We start from the raw sequence: 21736 nt of genomic DNA, 5'->3' as shown, positions 1-21736 counted from the left end.
CTTCCAACTCTACAATTCTAAGATTTATGACATTTTGTTTATCAGAGGACTCTGATATTGTGTTTTCTTTTTTCTTGGTTTCCGTAAAAACCTGCAGTTCATATTTTTACACTGAAGTGATGTCACTGAAAGAAAAATGGAACGATTCCTAAAAGGTTTGACATGTGCATATTGTAGCACAACAAGATCACAGAACAGACTGTGCTCTTTTGAATTTGTAGAAGCAAGACAGATTAAAAACCCTCCCGTTATGTCTAAGCAAGCAAGGATGTTCACCCCAAGACTTGGATAAAGCTCACATTTTTATAGAATGTCTAATTTTGCACATAATTTACACAAATGAATTTTCCACACTTCAAACTCCAAGCCTTCCAGTTGTATAAATCTATGAGTCACATCACATAACATCTAGTTATGTGATATGAAGTTATCATACTTTTCCACTTAATACTAGAGCACAGCCCTTTATACTATAGAGACCATCGCATTTTCTATATTGCCTGATATCAACCCAAAATATTACTGCAATCTGCTACAACAGAACCTAGATCCCTGGACAATCGGAAAGAGAACAGTGGTGTTAAAAAGCACACAGAGAACATCTGAACCACCAAATTATTATCAATTCCCCTTAACCACGAGTGAGCTCGTCCTCTAAACATAGCAGCATCTGAGCACAGATTTTAATGTGGGGTCACAGGAGCATAGGGAATGTACAGAATATAGAATACTACTGCTAGTGCAATATAAGTCACCTCCACACCATAAATTTAAAGCACACTGCTTTCCCCAAAGAATCTTTGGAAATGTAGTTTTCTCCCTCATAGAGCTACAATTCCCAGGACCTTAGCAAACGACAGCTCCCGAGATTCCTTGGGAGAAGTCATGCGCTTTAAATGTATGGTGTGGATGTGACCTATGGTCACCACAAACAAGACAATTTGCTTCTCCAGAGACAAATGATGAAGTACCAGTCTCACTTTTCTTATAACCTACCAGTTGGCCCAGGTGCCAGTGTCTTACAGTGAGTGAAATAACGTAATCCACCAAAACAGCAACATCTAAACTGTATTCCTTCCTGGAAACCTTTGGCTGTCAGGTGAGAAGATCAATAATGGAGCATTGCTTTTTAATTAGAAATGGTTAGTGAATGTCTTCATCCATATCTAAACAATGAGGACTACTAAGGATCAAAAGTCCTGCTCCTAAAAATATTACCATTACAATGAAAGATTTGAAAGAAAGAATTCTTTTACACTTTGCTGGGAAATAGGAGAGCCTCATCAATTAAGGACTAGGGAAAAAAATCATTGTATTGAATTTAGAGGGAAAGCATTAAAAAAAATTATTGCAGCACTTCCCCCTAGAAAGTTGAATATATAATGTGGATATCCAAAATGGCTACCAGTCAGCTAGCTTCCTAGTTATATGGAGGGTTTGTCCTGTTTCTTCATTATTTGGAGAATAACTGTAACTCTTGGAGAATAAGCTGAGTAACTCTTCATAAAACCTGTGCTACCTTTTAATAACAGATTAATTGACTGCTGCAAAAATTATCACCACAAATAACTGACATCAAATGGTTATTTTTACCACCTATTTTTGGTGGGGAAAGCTTTTGGGCGAGGTTGTTAGATTTCTTTTGGCTGCTCTGACTCAGGCCAACTCTGTTTTCAAAATGCTGCTATTCATTTTATCACTGCTGGAAATGAGGTTCTCCGTTGCGGATTGATGTCAGTTGTCATTATGTTCTGTTTATTGTGTTTCATTATTATAATCTTCATCTTCTTGTTTTCACTGTCAACAGCTTTATGTATTTATAAAGAAAAGTGGGATATAAGTTTATATGAAAAGACCTCAAAAAGTACATCTATGCAAGGAGTTTATATATTTATTTAAAAGAATTTCCAAAATGCTTAATATTTAAAATCTCTTAGCATTTACAAAATGAAAACAATCCAAAAACATCCCCCGTCCAAAATCCCACAAGCAAAATAGCTTCATGGACGCCTTTGGAAGGAAGGGTGAGATATGCATTTAATTAATTAATTAATTAAGTAGGTAAGTAAGTAAATAAGTAAATAAATACAGAGACAATAAAGAGAGAAGAAGCAACAACGGTGTCCAATCTTACAGGTCAGGAAAAACCTGAACAAAAAGACCTAAGAGGTCTGAAGCAACTGATGGATGATGCTTTTTTTGGTGTTCCATAGTGAGGGCAATAGCAGAAAATACCCATGAGGGAATCACCAGGCTGTGACATTCTGTAGGGTCAGGTGCCACAACTAATTTTCTCTCCTGTAAGATCTAAGTGATCTTACAGGGTTAGTTCCAAGTTGTTCAGGGCATTAAATGCTAGTAACAAAACCTTGAACATGGCCCAGTGGCAGCTGCTGCACTTCCGCTCCACAACCTAGAAGTAGCACTCTGCACCACCAGCAGCTTCCACACCACTCTCAAGGGAGCCCCACACAGAGGACATTACAGTACAGTGGTACCTCAGGTTAAGAACTTAATTTGTTCTGGAGGTCTGTTCTTAACCTGAAACTGTTCTTAACCTGAAGCACCACTTTAGCTAATGGGGCCTCCTGCTGCCTCTGCGCCACCGCTGCACGATTTTTGTTCTCATCCTGAAGCAAAGTTCTTAACCCGAGGTAATATTTCTGGGTTAGCAGAGTCTGTAACCTGAAGCGTATGTAACCTGAAGCGTCTGTAACCCGAGGGACCACTGTTATCTAATCATGAGTTTACCAATGGATGAATCATGGTGGCCAAGTTACCCCTGTTCAGGAAAGAGTCTACTTGGCATATCAACCTAAGTCAAGGAGGTTACCTGGCCTGCCAGTGACACAGATGCATCTAGGAGCAGCCCTCCACCCAAATTGTGTAACTGTGTGACACCAATCCAAGTTGACCAGAGCTGGGAGCTGCTCAGCCACAGAGTCTTTGTCTTACCAGGATTCTGTCTTTGTCTGTTGGCCCCCCTGCAGCCCAACAATGAACCCAGGTGCTGATTAAGTACAATCACAGATCTCCAGATTCAGATGTAAGAAATACCATTCAGTGTCATCAGAATACTGATTATAACATGCCCCAAATCTCCTAGTGACATTGAAGAGCACTGGAGACAAAACAGCACTCTGTGCCCAACTTTGTAAGCAGGTCCCACCATCTCCCAACTCACAGAGCTGGTCTGAGATAGAATCATAGAATCATAGAATCATAGAGTTGGAAGAGACCACAAGGGCCATCGAGTCCAACCCCCTGCCAAGCAGGAAACACCATCAGAGCACTCCTGACATATGGTTGTCAAGCCTCTGCTTAAAGACCTCCAAAGTAGGAGACTCCACCACACTCCTTGGCAGCAAATTCCACTGTCGAACAGCTCTTACTGTCAGGAAGTTCTTCCTAATGTTTAGGTGGAATCTTCTTTCTTGTAGTTTGGATCCATTGCTCCGTGTCCGCTTCTCTGGAGCAGCAGAAAACAACCTTTCTCCCTCCTCTATGTGACATCCTTTTATATATTTGAACATGGCTATCATATCACCCCTTAACCTCCTCTTCTCCAGGCTAAACATGCCCAGCTCCCTTAGCCGTTCCTCATAAGGCATCGTTTCCAGGCCTTTGACCATTTTGGTTGCCCTCCTCTGGACACGTTCCAGTTTGTCAGTGTCCTTCTTGAATTGTGGTGCCCAGAACTGGACACAGTACTCCAGGTGTGGTCTGACCAGAGCAGAATACAGTGGCACTATTCCCTTGATCTAGATGCTATACTCCTATTGATGCAGCCCAGAATTGCATTGGCTTTTTTAGCTGCCGCGTCACACTGTTGGCTCATGTCAAGTTTGTGGTCAACCAAGACTCCTAGATCCTTTTCACATGTACTGCTCTCAAGCCAGGTGTCACCCATCTTGTATTTGTGCCTCTCATTTTTTTTGCCCAAGTGCAATACTTTACATTTCTCCCTGTTAAAGTTCATCTTGTTTGTTTTGGCCCAGTTCTCTAATCTGTCAAGGTCGTTTTGAAGTGTGATCCTGTCCTCTGGGGTGTTAGCCACCCCTCCCAGTTTGGTGTCATCTGCAAATTTGATCAGGATGCCCTTGAGTCCATCATCCAAGTCGTTGATAAAGATGTTGAATAAGACCGGGCCCAAGACAGAACCCTGTGGCACCCCACTAGTCACTCTTCTCCAGGATGAAGAGGAACCATTGATGAGCACCCTTTGGGTTCGGTCAGTCAGCCAGTTACAAATCCACTGAGTGGTAGCATAGTCAAGACCGCATTTTACCAGCTTCTTTACAAGAATATCATGGGGCACCTTGTCAAATGCCTTGCTGAAATCAAGGTAGGCTACATCCACTGCGTTCCCTTCATCTACCAGGCTTGTAATTCTGTCAAAAAACGAGATCAGGTTAGTCTGACATGACTTATTTTTCAGAAATCCATGCTGACTATTGGTGATCACAGCATTCCTTTCTAGGTGCTCACAGACTGTTTGCTTAATGATCTGTTCCAGAATCTTCCCTGCTATTGATGTCAGACTGACTGGGCGGTAATTATTTGGGTCCTCTCTTTCCCCCTTTTTGAAAATAGGGACAACATTTGCCCTCCTCCAGTCTGTCGGGACTTCGCCTGTTCTCCAGGAATTCTCAAAGATGACTGCCAGTGGTTCTGAGATCACATCTGCCAGTTCTTTTAATACTCTTGGATGCAGTTCATCTGGCCCTGGAGACTTGAATACATCTAAACTAGCCAAATATTCTTGTACTATCTCCTTAGTTATTCTGGGCTGTGTTTCCTTTGCTGAATCATTTGCTCCAAATTCTTCAGGTCGGGCATTGTTTTCTTTATCGGAGAAGACTGAGGCAAAAAAGGCATTGAGGAGTTCAGCCCTTTCTGTGTCCCCTGTTTGCATTTCACCATCTTCTCCTCTGAGTGACCCCACTGTTTCTTTGTTCTTCCTTTTGCTACGAACATACCCATAAAAGCCTTTTTTGTTGCTTTTAACCTCTCTAGCAAGCCTGAGTTCATTCTGTGCTTTAGCTTTTCTGACTTTGTGTCTACACGTGCTGGCTATTTGTTTGAATTCCTCTTTGGTGGTTTCCCCCCTTTTCCATTTTTTGTACAAATCCTTTTTTAATCTTAATTCAGTTAAAAGTTCTTTAGATAGCCACCCTGGCTTCTTTAGGCACCTTCCATGTTTCCGTCTCATAGGTATTGCCTGACGTTGTGCTTTTACTATCTCCCTCTTAACAAACTCCCAGCCATCATGAACTCCCTTTCCTTTTAGTATTGCTGTCCATGGGATCTCACCCAGCACTTCCCTAAGTTTTATGAAGTCGGCTTTCTTAAAGTCAAGAAATTGAGTCCTAGTATGCTTGGCTGCTCCTTTCCGCTGTATAGTAAACTTCAGAAGAGCATGATCACTCGCGCCTAATGATCCTTCCACATCTACCCCACTAACCAGGTCATCAACATTGGTTAGGACCAGATCTAAAATGGCTGTTCCTCTTGTTGCTTCTCCCACTTTCTGGACAATGAAGTTGTCTGCAAGGCCAGTGAGGAATCTGTTTGACCTTATGCTCTTGGCTGAGTTTGACATCCAACAAATATCCAGGTAATTGAAGTCCCCCATTACTACTATCTCCCTTCCTTTTGCATGCTTGGCCATCTGTTCCAGGAAGGCATCATCTACGTCCTCCGTTGGTAGTGTGGTCAACAGTAAAATGACTGAGAGATCAAGTGAGACCAATAGGATCAAACTCCTCCTTTCTCCCGAAAAAGGTAATTCACCTGGACAACCAAGACAGATTCTGCCCCAAGTCCAGGCCTACACCAAGATCAGTATCATCAAATTCCTTCAACTGTTTGCAGATGTAACACGGATACCCTTTTAAACACTTTATCAAAAAATGGGTATTTGTGATCAGGGACATTACTGCCTGCTATAAACCACCAGGCACCAACACCTCATGCAGATACATGTCAACCACTCCCTGAACCATCTGGCTTCACCAAGCTAGCTACACCACCCACGGTGGTCAAGAAGTAACAGAACATATTGTGCTGAAACCACATACTGGTGTATGTTTCCGAGCACAATTCAAAGTGTTGGTGCTGACCTTTAAAGCCCTAAACGGCCTCGGTCCTGTATACCTGAAGGAGCATCTCCACCCCCATCATTCAACCTGGAGATTGAGATCCGGCGCCAAGGGCCTTCTGGCGGTTCCCTCATTGCGAGAAGTGAGGCTACAGGGAACCAGACAGAGGGCCTTCTCGGTAGTGGCGCCCACCCTGTGGAACGTCCTCCCATCAGATGTCAAGGAAATAAGCAGCTATCTTATTTTTAAAAGACATCTGAAGGCAGCCCTGTTTAGGGAAGTTTTTAATATTTAATGCTGTATTGTTTTAAACACTTGATTGGGAGCCACCCAGAGTGGCTGGGGAAACTCAGCCAGATGGGCAGGGTATAAATAAATTATTATTATTATTATTATTATTATTATTATTATTATTAGCACCTTATCCACATTCTTAGACCTCACTGGAACCCAGCTGGTGTGCTTGCACTTATGGAAGGGCTGTTGACCCCCGTGGAGGTGTCCATTAACAGATGAGGAGGGAAAGTGACTTTGCTATTTCTGACACCCCAAAAATAAGTCCTATGGAGCTGGGGGACCCTCTGAAACAAAGTGGAAGGTAGAATTGGGGGGGGGGGGAATTGTAGAGGGAATAAAACAGCTTCCATGAGTGCAAGAATACCCGCTGGACTCCTTCCACCCAAAGCCTGCAAAATTATGCACACTTGTTTGGGAGTCTGAACATACCCTTTTGGAGCACAAGGGGTTGGTGGTGGTAACTCTGTTTTACTCATCTCCTTTCAAGACAAATCTGTTGAAAGGTTTCACAGAACTGGTGAAGTATTGCCAATTAGAACATAAAACTGAAGGTGACTGGGATAAAAAGACCCGCAGCTTTATGGTGTGTTAAAATCAGTGAGATTTTCTTTTCTTTTTGCTTCACTGGAATGCAGATCCTACCCTACGCGCTCCTCAGAAGATCCACTGATACATACTAAAGAAATTCTGGTTTCGCTCAGCCAAGCACTTCCATCATGGAGTCTCCCTGCTGTTGCAATTATGGCCAAATGGCCAGTTTCAGCAGAATATGTAAATCAGTTATTAAAATCATGGTAGGTAAAATACAAAACCTATAAAGGGACGCAGGATTTGCTCAAACATGAGGATATACTGGTCCATCAACTCTGGCATTGCATGAATCAGTCTATGAAGTCACAAAGAACCTAACTCAGACAGGTAAGTTAGGAAACTGTTATTAGGAGTGAAGAGTATTAGCTTATAAGAACATTTTTTACCCTTTTCAAAATCCACTTGGGAAAGGTACTCTTAGGGGAATCCCTCTCGTAATTCACTTTAACCATCAGTCACAATCATTTAAAATGGAATGAGACACAATGGCTGTTAGAAAGAAACTGCATAAGTCCGGATATACCAAAACGTTTTCAAAACAAAACACTGATTATTTCCAAATGCACCCGATTCAATTTATTTTAACAAATGATACCACCAGTAGCCTGGAAGCCCAAACAGCTTCTCTGCGCGTGAAGGGACAAAGCCAACAGTCATGTAGCCTCACTTCCAGCAGCTGATCAGTACTGGCCCTTGTTGCCACTGGGGAAGAGGTGAGGTATCTGGACTCAATCCCAATGCCCTCTTACTCTTCCCAGGAGAGATTGGGTGCTCCTGTTCCGGGAGTACGAACCCTGCATCAATGTGCAACCATTGTTTGGTTGAACAGTGGGAAGAGCCACAGTGCATCTATTTGCACGAAGAAAGTCTTATGTCCAATCCCTGGCATCATATCCAGGTAGGACACTGGAACACAGGTGAGAGCTTTATTAGAAAGGAGGGGACACACAGGCACTGTCTAGTATTTTTAAAGAGCAAATCTGGTAATCTGATAATTTGGTAGCAGAAATCACAACTAAAGGTGAGGGGCTGCGATGAAATGGGAAATGACCCACGTAGACAACAGCTACAATCCGACTAAAACCAGAATAAGGGGAAATGTAACTGGCTGAAAAACGCTGCACTTTTAGAAAGTAAAAAGCTTTTAAACCCCCCCCCCCATTTTATACCAGGTCTGCCGGGGAAGCTATTATTTCTTTTTCAGGTACGTCTACTCTCTGCAAATTGCCTCCAGTTTTATTTCCCCCTTCAAAGAGCAAGAGATTTGCAAGTGCATTAATGCACAGACAGATATCATGGAGAGGTACCTGCTTAAATCCATTCAGCACAGATGGGAGAATAAGCCCGGTGCTTTGCCAAGTTTCAACCCAGACTGAATTTTTACAGCTGGATTATAAAAGCTTGGCTATGTATATTTAAAAAAAGGATTTTGTGGAAATACTGATACAACCTTTAAACGCAGTGGTACGAACAGCACCATGATAGTCTAATTTTACACAAGGGGCATGGGCCGATCAGACAGAGGCACAGGCAGAATTTAACAAATTGTTAGTCGCCATTGCCTTATTTACATCAAGCAGTGGCAATAGATTGGAACCTACAAAAATACCTCCCAGGTATAAGGTTTCAAGTCAGACATTTTTCCAGAAAGAAATGAAGTCTTTACGGGCTCTCCTTTCCCTTCATATTACTGCCAAGAACTACAGTCTCCCCAAATCTAACTCCCCCTCCACGCTACTGTAGAATTAACATTTTGGGCTTTCCGTTAATCATACTCTTGCTTCCTCATGAGTATGTATGCGTGTCACTTCCATTCAACTGAGCACTAAAGCTTTACTTCAAACATGTGCTCACACAGGGTGGGTGGTGAATGGTCGGGTGACAACATTCTTCTGCAAGAAAAAAAATCCTGTTAAAAGAGAGAGCTCTACTCCTGAAAATTGTATTTTATCCATATGCACAGGCTTTAGTGTACTAAAATGTACACACACACAAATGCCTGTCCAGAGGTCACAAGGAGGAACTGGAACACTCAAACCAAGCACGGCAGAAGGTAGATGATCAACACAAAGCACTAATTGAAAAATAGCTTAATCGTTTTCAACATTAAGCTTTGGGCATGCAATATTAGAATCCAAAGAGACTTTCAGGAAGGATTTAATGTGTGCAATTTCAAGGGCAGTTCTTCAAAGTGAAGACATGACCCCTTCCTGCATATACTTTAGGGTCAAACTGTGCATGACCCTGAACATGTCAATTACACCAGTATTTTTAAAAACTTTCACTGCAGGTGTAGGGGCCTCCATTTTGGGGGGAACTTCAGCAGACAGGGAGAGGACGACACGCTGCAGTCAGTTCCAATGAAAATCTGGGAGGCGCACAAGCTATTAAAGATTTCTTAAAACCGATGTGGTTTCTAGTGGTGCACTTAGCATCGCATGTCGTTTGCCCATCATGCTGCTGCTAGACACTTCACACAGCAGCCAAAACAAAACAGTAGAGGAGGGAGAGGAGGGAGAGGAGGGAGAAAGGTTGTTTTCTGCTGCTCCAGAGAAGCGGACACGGAGCAATGGAGCTAAACTACAAGAAAGAAGATTCCACCTAAACATTAGGAAGAACTTCCTGACAGTAAGAGCTGTTCGACAGTGGAATTTGCTGCCAAGGAGTGTGGTGGAGTCTCCTTCTTTGGAGGTCTTTAAGCAGAGGCTTGACAACCATATGTCAGGAGTGCTCTGATGGTGTTTCCTGCTTGGCAGGGGGTTGGACTCGATGGCCCTTGTGGTCTCTTCCAACTCTATGTTTCTATGATTCTATGATTCTATGATTCAGTAGTCACCACAGTAAATACAATGCAAAATGAAGCGGATTCCCCATGCACTCAATAGCCATATACTTGGGAAGCCCAGCCAATGGCGGCTTGCACATCTCCCCTTCACACCTCACGTGCAAAGATTCCACAGAATGTGGCTTTCTCCATCTTCTGTATTTTCACTTCAATTAGAATCATGGCGCTTTCTCTGCACACATACGTTTTCCTACACATCCATGCACAGCCAGGGTGAATGATGCTGTACATAATTACTCCAGTGCTCATAAGCAGGCATTGGCTGCCCATACATTACCAGGCCAAGTTCAAGCCTTTCTTCTTCATTTACAAAGCCTTTAACAAACTGGGTCCAGGATACCTTGAGGACTGCCCAATCCCTTATATTCCTGCTCTATCACTACCATCTTCAGGGGAGCGCTGCCCCATGACTTGGATGCAGAGTATCTACCAGGAGCCATTCGTTCGGTACTGTGGGCCCAATTTTATGGCGCTCCCTTCCAGTTGAGGTCAAACTGGGCCCCTCACAATGGAACTTATTATTTTATTCCAGCAAGTGTTTTGATTGAACTCTGATTTTACAGTTTAAACTCATTTTTAGCCTTATTGGGTCACCGCTTAATGACAACTGTGATTAAGTAGTATGCAAATTGTTGGAATAAATTGCAGCGTCAACTCACGGCAAGGTCAGAAAGCCTCTCTGCTGAGCATCTTCAAGAGGCAGCCACTTCCACTGAGCAAGCAGGTTGCATATACTGCCCCCTGAATCACTCAGTTCCAATTTACTTTCATAGGGAGGTAGCCAAGTAGCTGCCCACCAGGCCTTTAAATTGTCCTCCCCATGGGACTATGAAATTAGTGGCATCTGCTTGTAACAAAACTGAACTGGATTGCACCAAAGCCCCCCCCCCCCCACTAAGCTAAGAGGAAACTTTTCAAAATTTTGCAAGCTAGGTGAGTGTGAGTGTAATGTCAGTAAGAAATACGATATGCGACCCATATGTATCCAGTGGGACATGAATTAACTATTTTAACCCACCTGGCCTTAAAGAAGATTTAAAATTAAACTAGCAATTTATTGTTTCTTCGGGGTCTCGTTTTCTTTTCCAGGTTTCACACTCTTTAAATATGCTATCTTTAAAATGGTGGCTTTCTTACAAAATTTGGTTGGCCACAATCCTAAATGGGGACCAGGTGCTGGAAGAGTTTCACGGAGGCCAGAATAGCTCCATAGGACTACAGAAGTCTTCTTTTTTTAATATCGCCCAGATCCTTACACACCTTAACTGGATGGAGATTAGAAAGCTTCTTGGCCCCAGTACAGGAAGAGTGAAGTCATGACTGAGCCCCATTGGAGCAAGTGTGTTGGGCCAACTAGAAGGGGATGGAGACAGATTTGCTTGCCACTTCTTTGCTGCATCATCATCCTGTACAAAACCTCCCACAGTGCGACAACTGCAGCAAGAATACTATTAGCCCAGCGATGGAAGCAAGAAGAACTACCAACAAAGGAAGACTGGCAGATGAAACTGATGGGCTATGCCAAGTTGGCAAAATTAACTGGGAAAATTCGGAACCAGCAAGACCAGACTTTCCTGAAAGATTGGAAGAAATTTATGATATCTTTGAAAGACAATTGTAATCAACTGACGTCGCTTGTAGGGTTGCAAGAAGTTTTGTAAGGAGAACAATTGTAAGGAGAATTATTGCAAAAAAGGACTAAGAAGGAGTTTATTTAGTGTTTGGATTTTATAGCAATAACTATTAAAATAAAATGCAAAATCAGAAAGAAAGTTAGAAAACCATTAGTCGAGGTTGACGGAAGTCCTAGGCTGTGATAGCCAAAGGTTTGTTATATTGTATAAGATGGGATGTTATGTTTGGAATACGTGTGCAAAAACAAATAAAAATTATATATATAAAACCTCCCACACTGCTGCTTTGCTGTAGAGGGTCCCCTCAAAGTCATGGATCTCTGCTGTGTCTCACCTGTTCTGTTTTGCCAAAGCACAACCAACAGCGGTTGGACTGGAGGCGCCATAGCTATCTATTTCCCTATGCTCAAGAGCATCCTGAAAGTTGGGAGATGAAATCCTCTGATATTTTCTGTCCCTGGGGTGAGTAAGGAAGACAGTGGTATGTGTGTTCAGTGACAGGCTGCAAAAGTTTAACGTCACAGGATTATAAAAATTGAGGGGGCTTTTCTGAAAAAATACTTACCATTGCCAAGTCTGAGCATGTATGTGGGGTTGTGAGAAGCAATTCAGCAGCTAAAAACTAGCAAAATTATCTTCCAGCGGGTCTTACATTAAGCAGGAAGAACTAATGTATCACTAGACCAAGGAGCAGGCGCGATGGGGTAAAATTGTACAACCTGTTCTAGCTTAACTCCAGGTGACAATGCCGACTTGCTCTTAGAGGCACCCCAACAATTATTTTAAGTGCTACCTTTTTGGTCCAAAAGATTTGGAGAAGAAACAGAAAAGGAAGTGAATAATATGAAAACAATATATTGTGGTAGTTGCTCACCTTGAGACTTAATCCCAGTTCTGGGGTAACAGGAAACCATGGTTTCCTGCTAAAACAGGGATGGGGATAATCTAGCCTTCCAGATGTTGTGGAATACAATTCTTTGCTGGCTGAGGCTGTGGTTGTTGAAGTCTATCAACACTTGGGAAAAAATTGTAGTGCTTGTTATCATGTTAATGTAGATATACACACTATATTATGAAGCATTACAGCATAGATATATCATTGTGTCCACTGAACCTATGTGTTTATTATTTCTTGTGAACTCTTCAAGGCATAATTTAGGATGGATCTGAAAATGATCCTAGAGTGTTGTCTGAAGGCAGATGAGGCCCCCACTGGGTCCAGTGCCTGGGTGGCAGGCTGCCTAAGAGCCACATGTACATCTCCTTGGATTGCACGGTGGAAGAAAGGCAGGATTATAAGTGCAAGATAAAAATAAAATAAATAAGATGACTAATAAGCAGCTCCAAGCCTCTGGCTGCTGCTTTCCCCCATCCACACACCAGGAGGAAGAGATTAAAAGCATCTGCTTCTTGTTTCAAACCAACCACACTCCCCTGTGATGTTGAAACCCTTTACTTTAAATGATAACTTTCACCAAAAAAAAAAAAAGACACCTCAGTTTGATTCTGTAATAATTGTTTAAACAATCCACAATTCCAAGCTCCAGCATCACAGGGAACTGTGGTTAGTTTAAAACCAGAAGCAGATGATTCTCATCCTCCCCCCCCCCCCAGGAAGGGAAGGAAAAGGAGAGAGGAGCATGTATTCACGTAGCACAAAACCAATGTTATCTATTATGTCCGAACCCAGGCATCAGCGACAGGGCAAGAGAGAAATGCAAATAAGACAAGTGCATTTCAGCACTATCTTGGATGCATGGTCAGAATACTTTTTTATAAAGGGAGGAGTCACACGTGCATGTATCATCTTTTATATTGCCAAGGAGCAGGTTATATTACCAAGGATAGTAGATTCCTATCCATTCCAAAATGGATAAATCTGATTGATGTCATAAATGGTTTAGCTGACTCTATAGATGCATTTTAAAAAATCAAAATAAAAAATCAATAGAAACTACTTGGTTGTCACTTGCCGTAGAAGCCACCATCAGTCTCATTAAGTAGTATCAAAATGCAACCTGTTTTCAGGACCTGTAATATTCATCTTACAGTGGCAATTAAAGATAAGAGCTTAAAAAACAAGAATGCTTTAAAACGCCTTTTAGCCAACTTCTTCTTCTTCTTTCTTTCTTTCTTTTTTTTTTACAAATATCCCATAAGTATTACACGTCCTTTACATATCAGTAATGTGAATTCATGCTTTATTTGATATCCTCATTTTCCTGCTGCATGAGTCTGGTTTTGCACTTTGTAGGGGTGGGCATTTGACGACAATACCCCTTTCCTTTAGAGAAATCTACAACACATTTCACAAAAATGCAGTTCAGGTGTTCAGGAGTGGCTCAAAGGAGGGTTTTGGGTTTGTTTTTTGTTTTTTTGCAAGCCCCTGAATGGTCCTGGAAAAAAGAGTAGCACTTATTGCCCTTTTAAAAAACAAAATTTTAAAAAATAAAATACATGTTAAGTTTTGTAAAAGTTAACTGGAAACAACAACAAAATTTGGCAAGGCAGACAAGACAGTATACCTATGAATCTGGCCTCTTCTGAACAGTCTTTCAGTTAAGACGTAGAGCACTCTGACTTTTCAGAAGAACCACTGGGAATTGTGGTGCTGCATCTATTGCTACAGAACATATTAAAGGTCAAGCACCATAAATAGAGGGGCAAAAAGGGAAGTCAATAAGAAAGTGAGGAGAGATCCAAACCCACAAATTCCCCTCAATGTAAACACCTAAAATAAGCAAGAGTCTTCAAAAGCAGCCTTTTCAAGATCTCCCCATCTAAATTGCTTCATTTATAATTGCTCTGGCTTCCCTACCAACACAAATGCAAATAAAATCAACGACAGCCCCATCTTTTCAGTTCTCCTTTGTTCTGTTGTCCACTGCTCTTAATTTCTCAATACAATCTGGAGCTGCTGCTTTCAAATAAGCTCTGGACTGAAATTCTTAAGAGTTTAATTTCTGTTAAGACGAAGCCTGTGTATACACTACATCTTTGAAGCACATTATTTCCCTCAAAGAATTCATGGCACTGTAGTGTACACTCCTGACAGAATAATTCGCAGCAACCGTTAACAAACTACAGTGCCCAAAATTCTTTGAGGGAAATAATGAGCTTTAAGGAGGCAATGTATACCGTCAGGAGCTCAATTCAGCTCAGACATGCTGTGGCTACTCGGTGGCAATGCACTCTGTGCTTTCACAGAGACATTCACAACTATTCTTACTTGCTATGTTCCAGGAATAACCTCTGATATCAAAACCAAGTGCTGGCCCTGAGATCCAACCCAAATCAAACCCAAATACAATGCATTTTCCATAGTTGCCACAATCTGGGTAACGCAACTCATACATAAAAATTGGTGAGGCAAAAGCCACAATCTTCCCACTCAACACTACTTGAAACTTCTGAGTATATCCTTTCCATGTACCAATCGGCTGTTAAGCAAACAATCCATCTTGGTTGTTATAACCACAGATCCTCCACTAAATTGCAATCAAACACAATTTTTATCGCTTACAGGCCAGCAAAAGACTACAGTGGTACCTCGGGTTAAGAACTTAATTCATTCTGGAGGTCCATTCTTAACCTGAAACTGTTCTTAACCTGAGGTACCACATTAGCTAATGGGGCCTCCCACTGCCGCCATGTGATTTCTGTTCTCATCCTGAGGTAAAGTTCTTAACCCGAGGTACTATTTCTGGGTTAGTGGAGTCTGTAACCTGAAGCGTCTCTAACCTGATGCATCTGTAACCTGAGGTACCACTGTATTTGGGATAAGCAGCATAGCAAAGAGGCCAAACAGTGCTGGCTGCCCAGCTCCACTCCTTGCCCACTGAAGCCTTGCTCACTGGGGTTGTGTGGCTCCAATGGCAGCTTCCAGTGGGACATCATGTGACTGCAGTGGCGGCAGGGGCAGATGGGATGCCCGCAGGGGCACTGCCCCACAGGATTCCACTGCCAGCGGTGGCTGGTTTGCTCTGCCTCATGGGCAGCATAGCCCTGGGGTGCCACGTTACATGCTGACAACTACACTAAATCGAGATGCTGGGTGGTAGAGTGGTTGGTTCAGAAGCTTTAATCATCTGGCTCTTAGCAAGAAGTGCTGATGAACAGAATTTTGCCACTTTGATTTTCACACAGACATTAGGATGAGTAGAGAGCGTGCTATATTCACACTGTTTGGTGAGTTGTCAGGTGGGGATGACATAACCCTCTTAAGAGAACTGAGTTCAGAAGCTGGCTGTGCAGAATGTTGATTGGCTGGCCCCAGTGGCAATCACTCCGAACAATACAGTCTCATCGCAACAATTATGTTATACTCGGGTCAAGATGAATGGTAGGAGAACAGTGGGGAGTCTCATGTAACAGCAAAGTATAACAAATAAATGTGTGTGTGTGTGTGTGTGTGTGTGTGTGTGTGTGTGTGTGTGTGTGTATTTGGTATGGATGCTAATAATTGTGATTTAAGATAGCTTGCACAAACCAACATTCCAAACTAACACTGCAGGATGTAATTAACGTGGCAGAAACTGACTTGGAATACCAGACAGTTTACATTATCGCCAACACCTCTTTCTTTCTTTCTTTCTTTCTTTCTTTCTTTCTTTCTTTCTTTCTTTCTTTCTTTCTTTCTTTCTATGGTTTCTATTGAACCATTTTGCTCAGGCCACAGGAGAGGTTTACAACAGAAACAAACAGACAACAAAATCCAGAAAAACACACAGAATCCATTTAGAACGTACAACAAGGAGCCACTAAGTGGCAATTAGGTCTCTCCTCCTCCAAATGCCCTCTGGAAAATAGGCTTTGTTAATGGCCGCTAACTATTTTGCTTTTTACATAATTGCCACTGTCTGTTCTTTTTGCATTTCATTTCCTTCTGACCTCACTCCCCCGCCCATCCCGTTAAATGCCTGCCAGTTTAGGATTGCATTTCATACATCTGATGAAGTGGGCTTCAGGCCACTCAAGCTTATGCCATAATAAATGTGTCAGGCTTTAAAAAGGTGCCACAAGACCTTTTTTTGCTGCAACAGGCTTATATGGCTCCCCCTCTGGAAAATGTTTTCGGTTCTGTAATCCAAACTGTATGCATGGAAAGAGGTCAAAATAGCCACACGCTGTTAAGTTCCACTAGGGTTTTTATATACAGACGTTTCGGAAGACCTCAGAAAATGATAATACGTTGCTGAGGATTTAAAAAAAAGAGAGGGGGGGAAAGATGCAAGTTATCTTCATGGCATTTACGGAACAGACTGATCTAAGATGGCTAAGATGTTTATAAAAGATAGTAGTAAAATAAATTCTGGAATATAATATATTTTAGAAGTAGATGCAAGGGCTCAATACAACACCAAGCCATGTATAAAATAAATTTTGTTCTTTCAGTTTTAGTATGCGCGGGGTGGGGGGGAACCCACTAGAATTGTTTGCAGCTATGAACATGCTATGAATCTACCTCTTTGTTGCTTTGCGCTTTGAATAAAAAAAGTGTTGCAGTGAAAGGTAAGTGTGACTGCATGCTAAATAGGAGAGGTTCTGCACACATAAAAACAGGGAGATTAGAGCGATTGTGTAACAATTTGTAGCTTGTTTTTCCAAATGCTCAGCCCGTTAATGCTGCAGCGGTTATCATACAGCTGCCGCAGCCTATTAAAAGAGCCTTTTTTCCCCACTCAAAGCTAAAATGCTGGCAGGCAAGAGACAGAGTCCAGTAACAATTTGATTACTCAAGATTATGCCCGTTTTTAAAATTCCAGTTGTGTAAGTATAGAAAACCAGAAGTTTACTTGTCTTAAGTTACCGTGTGCTCATTTGAACAACACTCATTTTAAAACTAAAATTTGGCAGGCGATTATCACATAATGTAGACCAAATGCACTTGGAATGTTGAAAAATAGCTTTCGAAAAACCAAGAGATTTCACTTGGAAAACACTAACTATGCAACCACAGCTCCTACTCTACGCAAAATGTTTTAGAGCACTATGTTATACTGCACCCAGCCAACCCCCTCAACTCAAAGTGTGATCATTTAGTCTTCAAGTGGAAGACCTGCTGAAGTTCTGGAAATCGTGAGGATTAAACCAAACAGAACGTGCCTGACTGAAATCCAGCCAAGCAATCTTCAGAACCCCCACAAAAAGCCTTGAACAGCCTTCCCCAAACTGTTGCTCTCCAAATGTTGTTGGATGTTGGCTCCAACCATCATGGCCAATGGTCAGGGATGATGACTATACAGTACCTTGGTTGTCGAACACCTTGCGACTCAAACGTTTTAGCTCCCGAACGCCGCAAACCTGGCTTCCGACTGAGTGCAGGAAGCTCCTGCAGCCAATCGGAAGCCGTGCCTTGGTTTTCAAACATTGTCGGAAGTCGAATGGAATTCTGGAATGGATTCCATTCGAGAACCACGTTATGACTGTATTAATCCAAGCATACCATATATGTGATAAGATCAAACAAAGGATGCCCTGAACTGATCCAGTTTTAGAAAGTTTCAGTTATCTGTAGTTTACCAACCCCTTCCCCACAGGTCTTCAAGAATGAGGCACTTCTATCTTCCATGGCTGGAATGATTAATACCCCAGCTAAGTTCCTAATTGGTAATTGCTGTCAATCTGTATATGGATTTATCTGAAGAAAGGTGTGCAGGAATATTTCAAGTACCCATTTCAGTACTGGTGGCCTAAACTCAGATATCTTCCACCAGCACCTACCTTCGGTCACACACACTCTTTTGTGCCTTTCTTGAAGGAAAAAACAAGCAGTACAGAGAGTGTATATACACATGCTTGGATACACAAATTAATAAGACTGTATTTCATAATCTAGTACCGATCATGGCTATCCAAGAGGTTCTGGATCACCCATAAAGCCACTATATTTTAACTGAGCCAAAGTAGACCAATGAGCTGTGTCCTCATGTTGGAACTTTTGACTGGTTTTCACAGTTTATCATAGGAACACTTGGGAGGCTAACCAAGTCATTCACTCTCATCCGAAAACAACCATCTGCAAAAAACCCCCAGAAAACCCCCACAATGACCTACCTCACTAGGTTGCTGATGAGATGGCTGCATTTTCATGGTACTTGCCATATTAAAAGTGCCATGAATTATAAACACTCTGAGAAGACCAATTAGCACCACCAGGAGCCATAACATTTGTTTCCAGGTTGAATGAATGAACAAAACACGACAGATTTGGAAATTATACCCTACCTGTCCGATAAACAAAGTTGCCTTCAGTCTCGGAGGATGACGGAGACACCAGTTCCTCTTCAAATTCATTGGAGCTAAATGAACCTGAATGATTCCTTTGCCTTGTTTTTTCCATCATGGCTGCATTTGTGGCCATGACGTGCCTCAACGAGTCATTCAGGTAGCGGTTCAACAAGCTGTTTTTGTATTTGGGGGGCGATACATAATCCTCATTGGCACTTCCTTCTGGTCTAACTCCAGATTTAATTACTGAGCTTTCAGTCTTAATCACGGTGTGATGAACGGGCGTGCTGTATCCCCCTTCATTCATATGGCTTCTGGGAGGGTTTTCGCCATCTGAAGAGAGAAGACCCATCAGAGAACACCATTACCTATATCTCTTATATATATATATATATATATATATATATATATATATATATATACATAATTCATCTTTTAGAGGATAAGTGAGATCAGACTAGATCAGAAGGGCCATTTTGAAAATCCATTAAGATGCCACCAGTCACTTCCCCTGCCTCATCTAAAACCAGTTTCAGATTATTTCTTCAAACTAGAAGAAGGGGTAGGGTATTTCCTGAGCACTATTTGGATCTTCAATAAGAATTACATGGAGTGATTTATGATCAGGATATGTTTTATATACTGAAGGACATCTATTGATGACATGCAGGAGTGTTGCTGGTGTTTTGTCAGAGTGATCACCACCATTATTTTAGGGAGTAATGTAGCACAAGAGCCTAGATCAGGCATAGGCAAACTCACCCTCCAGATGTTTTGAGACTACAATTCCCATCATCCCTGAACACTGGTCCTGTTAGCTAGGGATGATGGGAGTTGTAGTCCCAAAACAACTGGAGGGCTGAATTTGCCTATGCCTGGCCTAGATGGACCTGACTTTTTGGGGTGTCTGTGGCAGCAAAGATAGCCCTAGAAACTGCAGCCCAATCTGTCAAGGGATAATTTCCACCTTGCAAAAGAGAAAACACAGTGGCTACCTAAAATTCATTCTGAAGAGGTGGAAGCAGATGGCAAAAGAATTCCTTGAACTGCCATCATTTGGCCAAAATGGAGACAAAATGGACCAAGGCTCTGATGCCTAGCAGGTGCTTCCACCGAAGTCCTACAGCCATCAGCTGCCTGGATAGCCAGTCATAAAAACATTGTAAAATGAAATAAAAAGTACAGAAAGTAGGGATCACCTAAGCCCTATGGCTTCCAGGATTTCATCTTCCTCAAAGCCAGAATGGATGCTTCTTAAATTTTAGCATGCACATGTGTTGCAGCTTGCAAGAGCACCAGCTCCTTGAGAACTGCCGGCCACTTTCAATTTTACTGGCTTTGCTTGGACATCTACAAAAATATATATTGAAAACAAACCTTCTGAACATGAATCATCGCTGCTTACACTAAGTCTTTCAGCATTTCCTTGAACATACTTGTTGTACAGCTTGATTCGCAAAGCCCAGCTGAGGTCTGGTTGCCGGACAGTATTTTTAAGGCGACGTCTTGCATTGGCAAACCAGTTTGACACCTAAATAAAAGACAAAATGCATTAGTTTTCTCCCTCCTTCAAGAGAGATCTGAAGAGTTTTCTCACTGGCGTGTGTTTTATGACACGTGAAAGAGAAACAAGTAGACTGTTCGCATTTTTATTTCAGCAAAAGCCGAAGTGAAAGCAGTACGAACACTGAAAATATTTAGTACTTAATCTAACTTTATTAGAAGCCACCTTTACGGTTTTAAGATAAGCAGTTTAAATATATGCCTAAACCTTCATCCCAAGACCATGTCTATATCATCTTGCACTTCTGTTGTTTCAGAGGAACAAGGAAGAACAAAATAATGCATTATCCCACTTTCAGCAAGGAGGATGCAACAGGTTGCACTTCCTGTGACAATACAAACATGAAGCACAGCTGCAATTTCAGGGGTTCTGAGTGGTGGTTCGACACTTCCAATTTCTGCAGCCCAGCCATGCAGTCGTGACCTTCCGCTGGCAGTGGTTATTGATCAATTCCATACCGTCCAAGCGTCCTGATTTTCCAGGGACAGTCCTAGGATTATGAAAGTCACCCCAGCTTCTGATTTGATCCTGGAATGTCCCTATTTCGCCTGCCAGTGCTGCTGCCGCCGCCAAGCTCAAGAAGGAGGATGAGCCAGCGCTTGTCCTGAGCGATGGGGAAGGAGCATCCTGTTACCTCTCCTTGGCCACTGCTGCTGGGCTCCTCCCCTGGGCAGCTTGTAGTGGCTGCTGGAGAGCAAGCAAGGAGGAGCGGAGCGCAAAGAGTCTCGATATAAAAATAAGAATACTTTGTGCATCCATTCTGATCTTGCCCCTTTCTAAAATGTGTTTATTGGAGTGCGTTTTTCTTTTTGTACATCCACCAAAGAATAGAATAAGATTGGAATTAAGGGGTTTACTCAGTTCAGTGGAGGATGTGCTTCATTGTTTGGTTTTTGTTTAAATTGCTGCTATTTTTTACCTATGTCATTTTAAACTGTGATACTAATGATGTATTCTTAGTTTTAGATTTTGATTTATGTGGAAATTGTTTCCCATTTGGTTGTGTACTTTTTTGATGTGATTTATTGTTTATGACTTTTGTAATTATGTAAATCTTGTTATGCTGTAAGCCGCCTTGAGCGTTGTTTTTTTAACTGTGGAAAGGCGGCATACAAATAAAAAATGATGATGATGATGATGATGTAGCAGTGGTGGAACTCGCCCTTATTCTGATAGGAAATACTCTGTGGGGGGGAGGGATGGGGGGGCCAGTGAGAAATGTCCCTATTTTCATATGAGGAATATCATAGGGTATGCAATTCATACATCTGACAGAGAGGATTGTGAGGCTAGCACAAGACCCTGTAATCTGGAAGTCACAAGCACAGTCTGACACTAGGCAGACTGACCAGCTTTCCGACTCTGTCTAAGACCATTCATATGCTCAGCATCCCAGCGGGATACTTTTAATGTCTGCAGCAGTTGTCAAAAGCAATGTATTCGCTTGCCAAAGAGCAGCACGGAAGCATACCTT

The 21736-nt window shown here is 42.1% G+C and overlaps 1 protein-coding gene and 1 long non-coding RNA gene across 4 annotated transcripts in view; both read right to left on the bottom strand.

Annotated features, from left to right (window-relative positions):
• LOC310689714 overlaps positions 1–21736 on the bottom strand; it is a 172121-nt gene that overhangs the window by 23594 nt on the left and 126791 nt on the right. The gene's annotated exons all lie outside the window — the stretch shown is intronic.
• The window catches only part of MKX (mohawk homeobox), a 63720-nt gene that overhangs the window by 23594 nt on the left and 18390 nt on the right, over positions 1–21736 (bottom strand). For all 3 annotated transcript variants that reach the window (XM_083467573.1, XM_083467575.1, XM_083467574.1), the window contains exons 4-5: positions 20076–20229; positions 18696–19031 (exon numbers count right to left, since the gene is read on the bottom strand). In XM_083467573.1, coding sequence (XP_083323699.1) covers positions 18696–19031; positions 20076–20229 — 490 coding nt within the window. The remainder of the gene's footprint in view (positions 1–18695; positions 19032–20075; positions 20230–21736) is intronic.

This window comes from Podarcis liolepis, assembly GCF_965112155.1.
Source record: "Podarcis liolepis genome assembly, chromosome: 12".
In the NCBI taxonomy this organism is placed as follows: Eukaryota; Metazoa; Chordata; class Lepidosauria; order Squamata; family Lacertidae; genus Podarcis; species Podarcis liolepis.
Note: the sequence above shows the minus strand (reverse complement) of the source record. Positions and strands in the feature narration are given on the sequence as shown.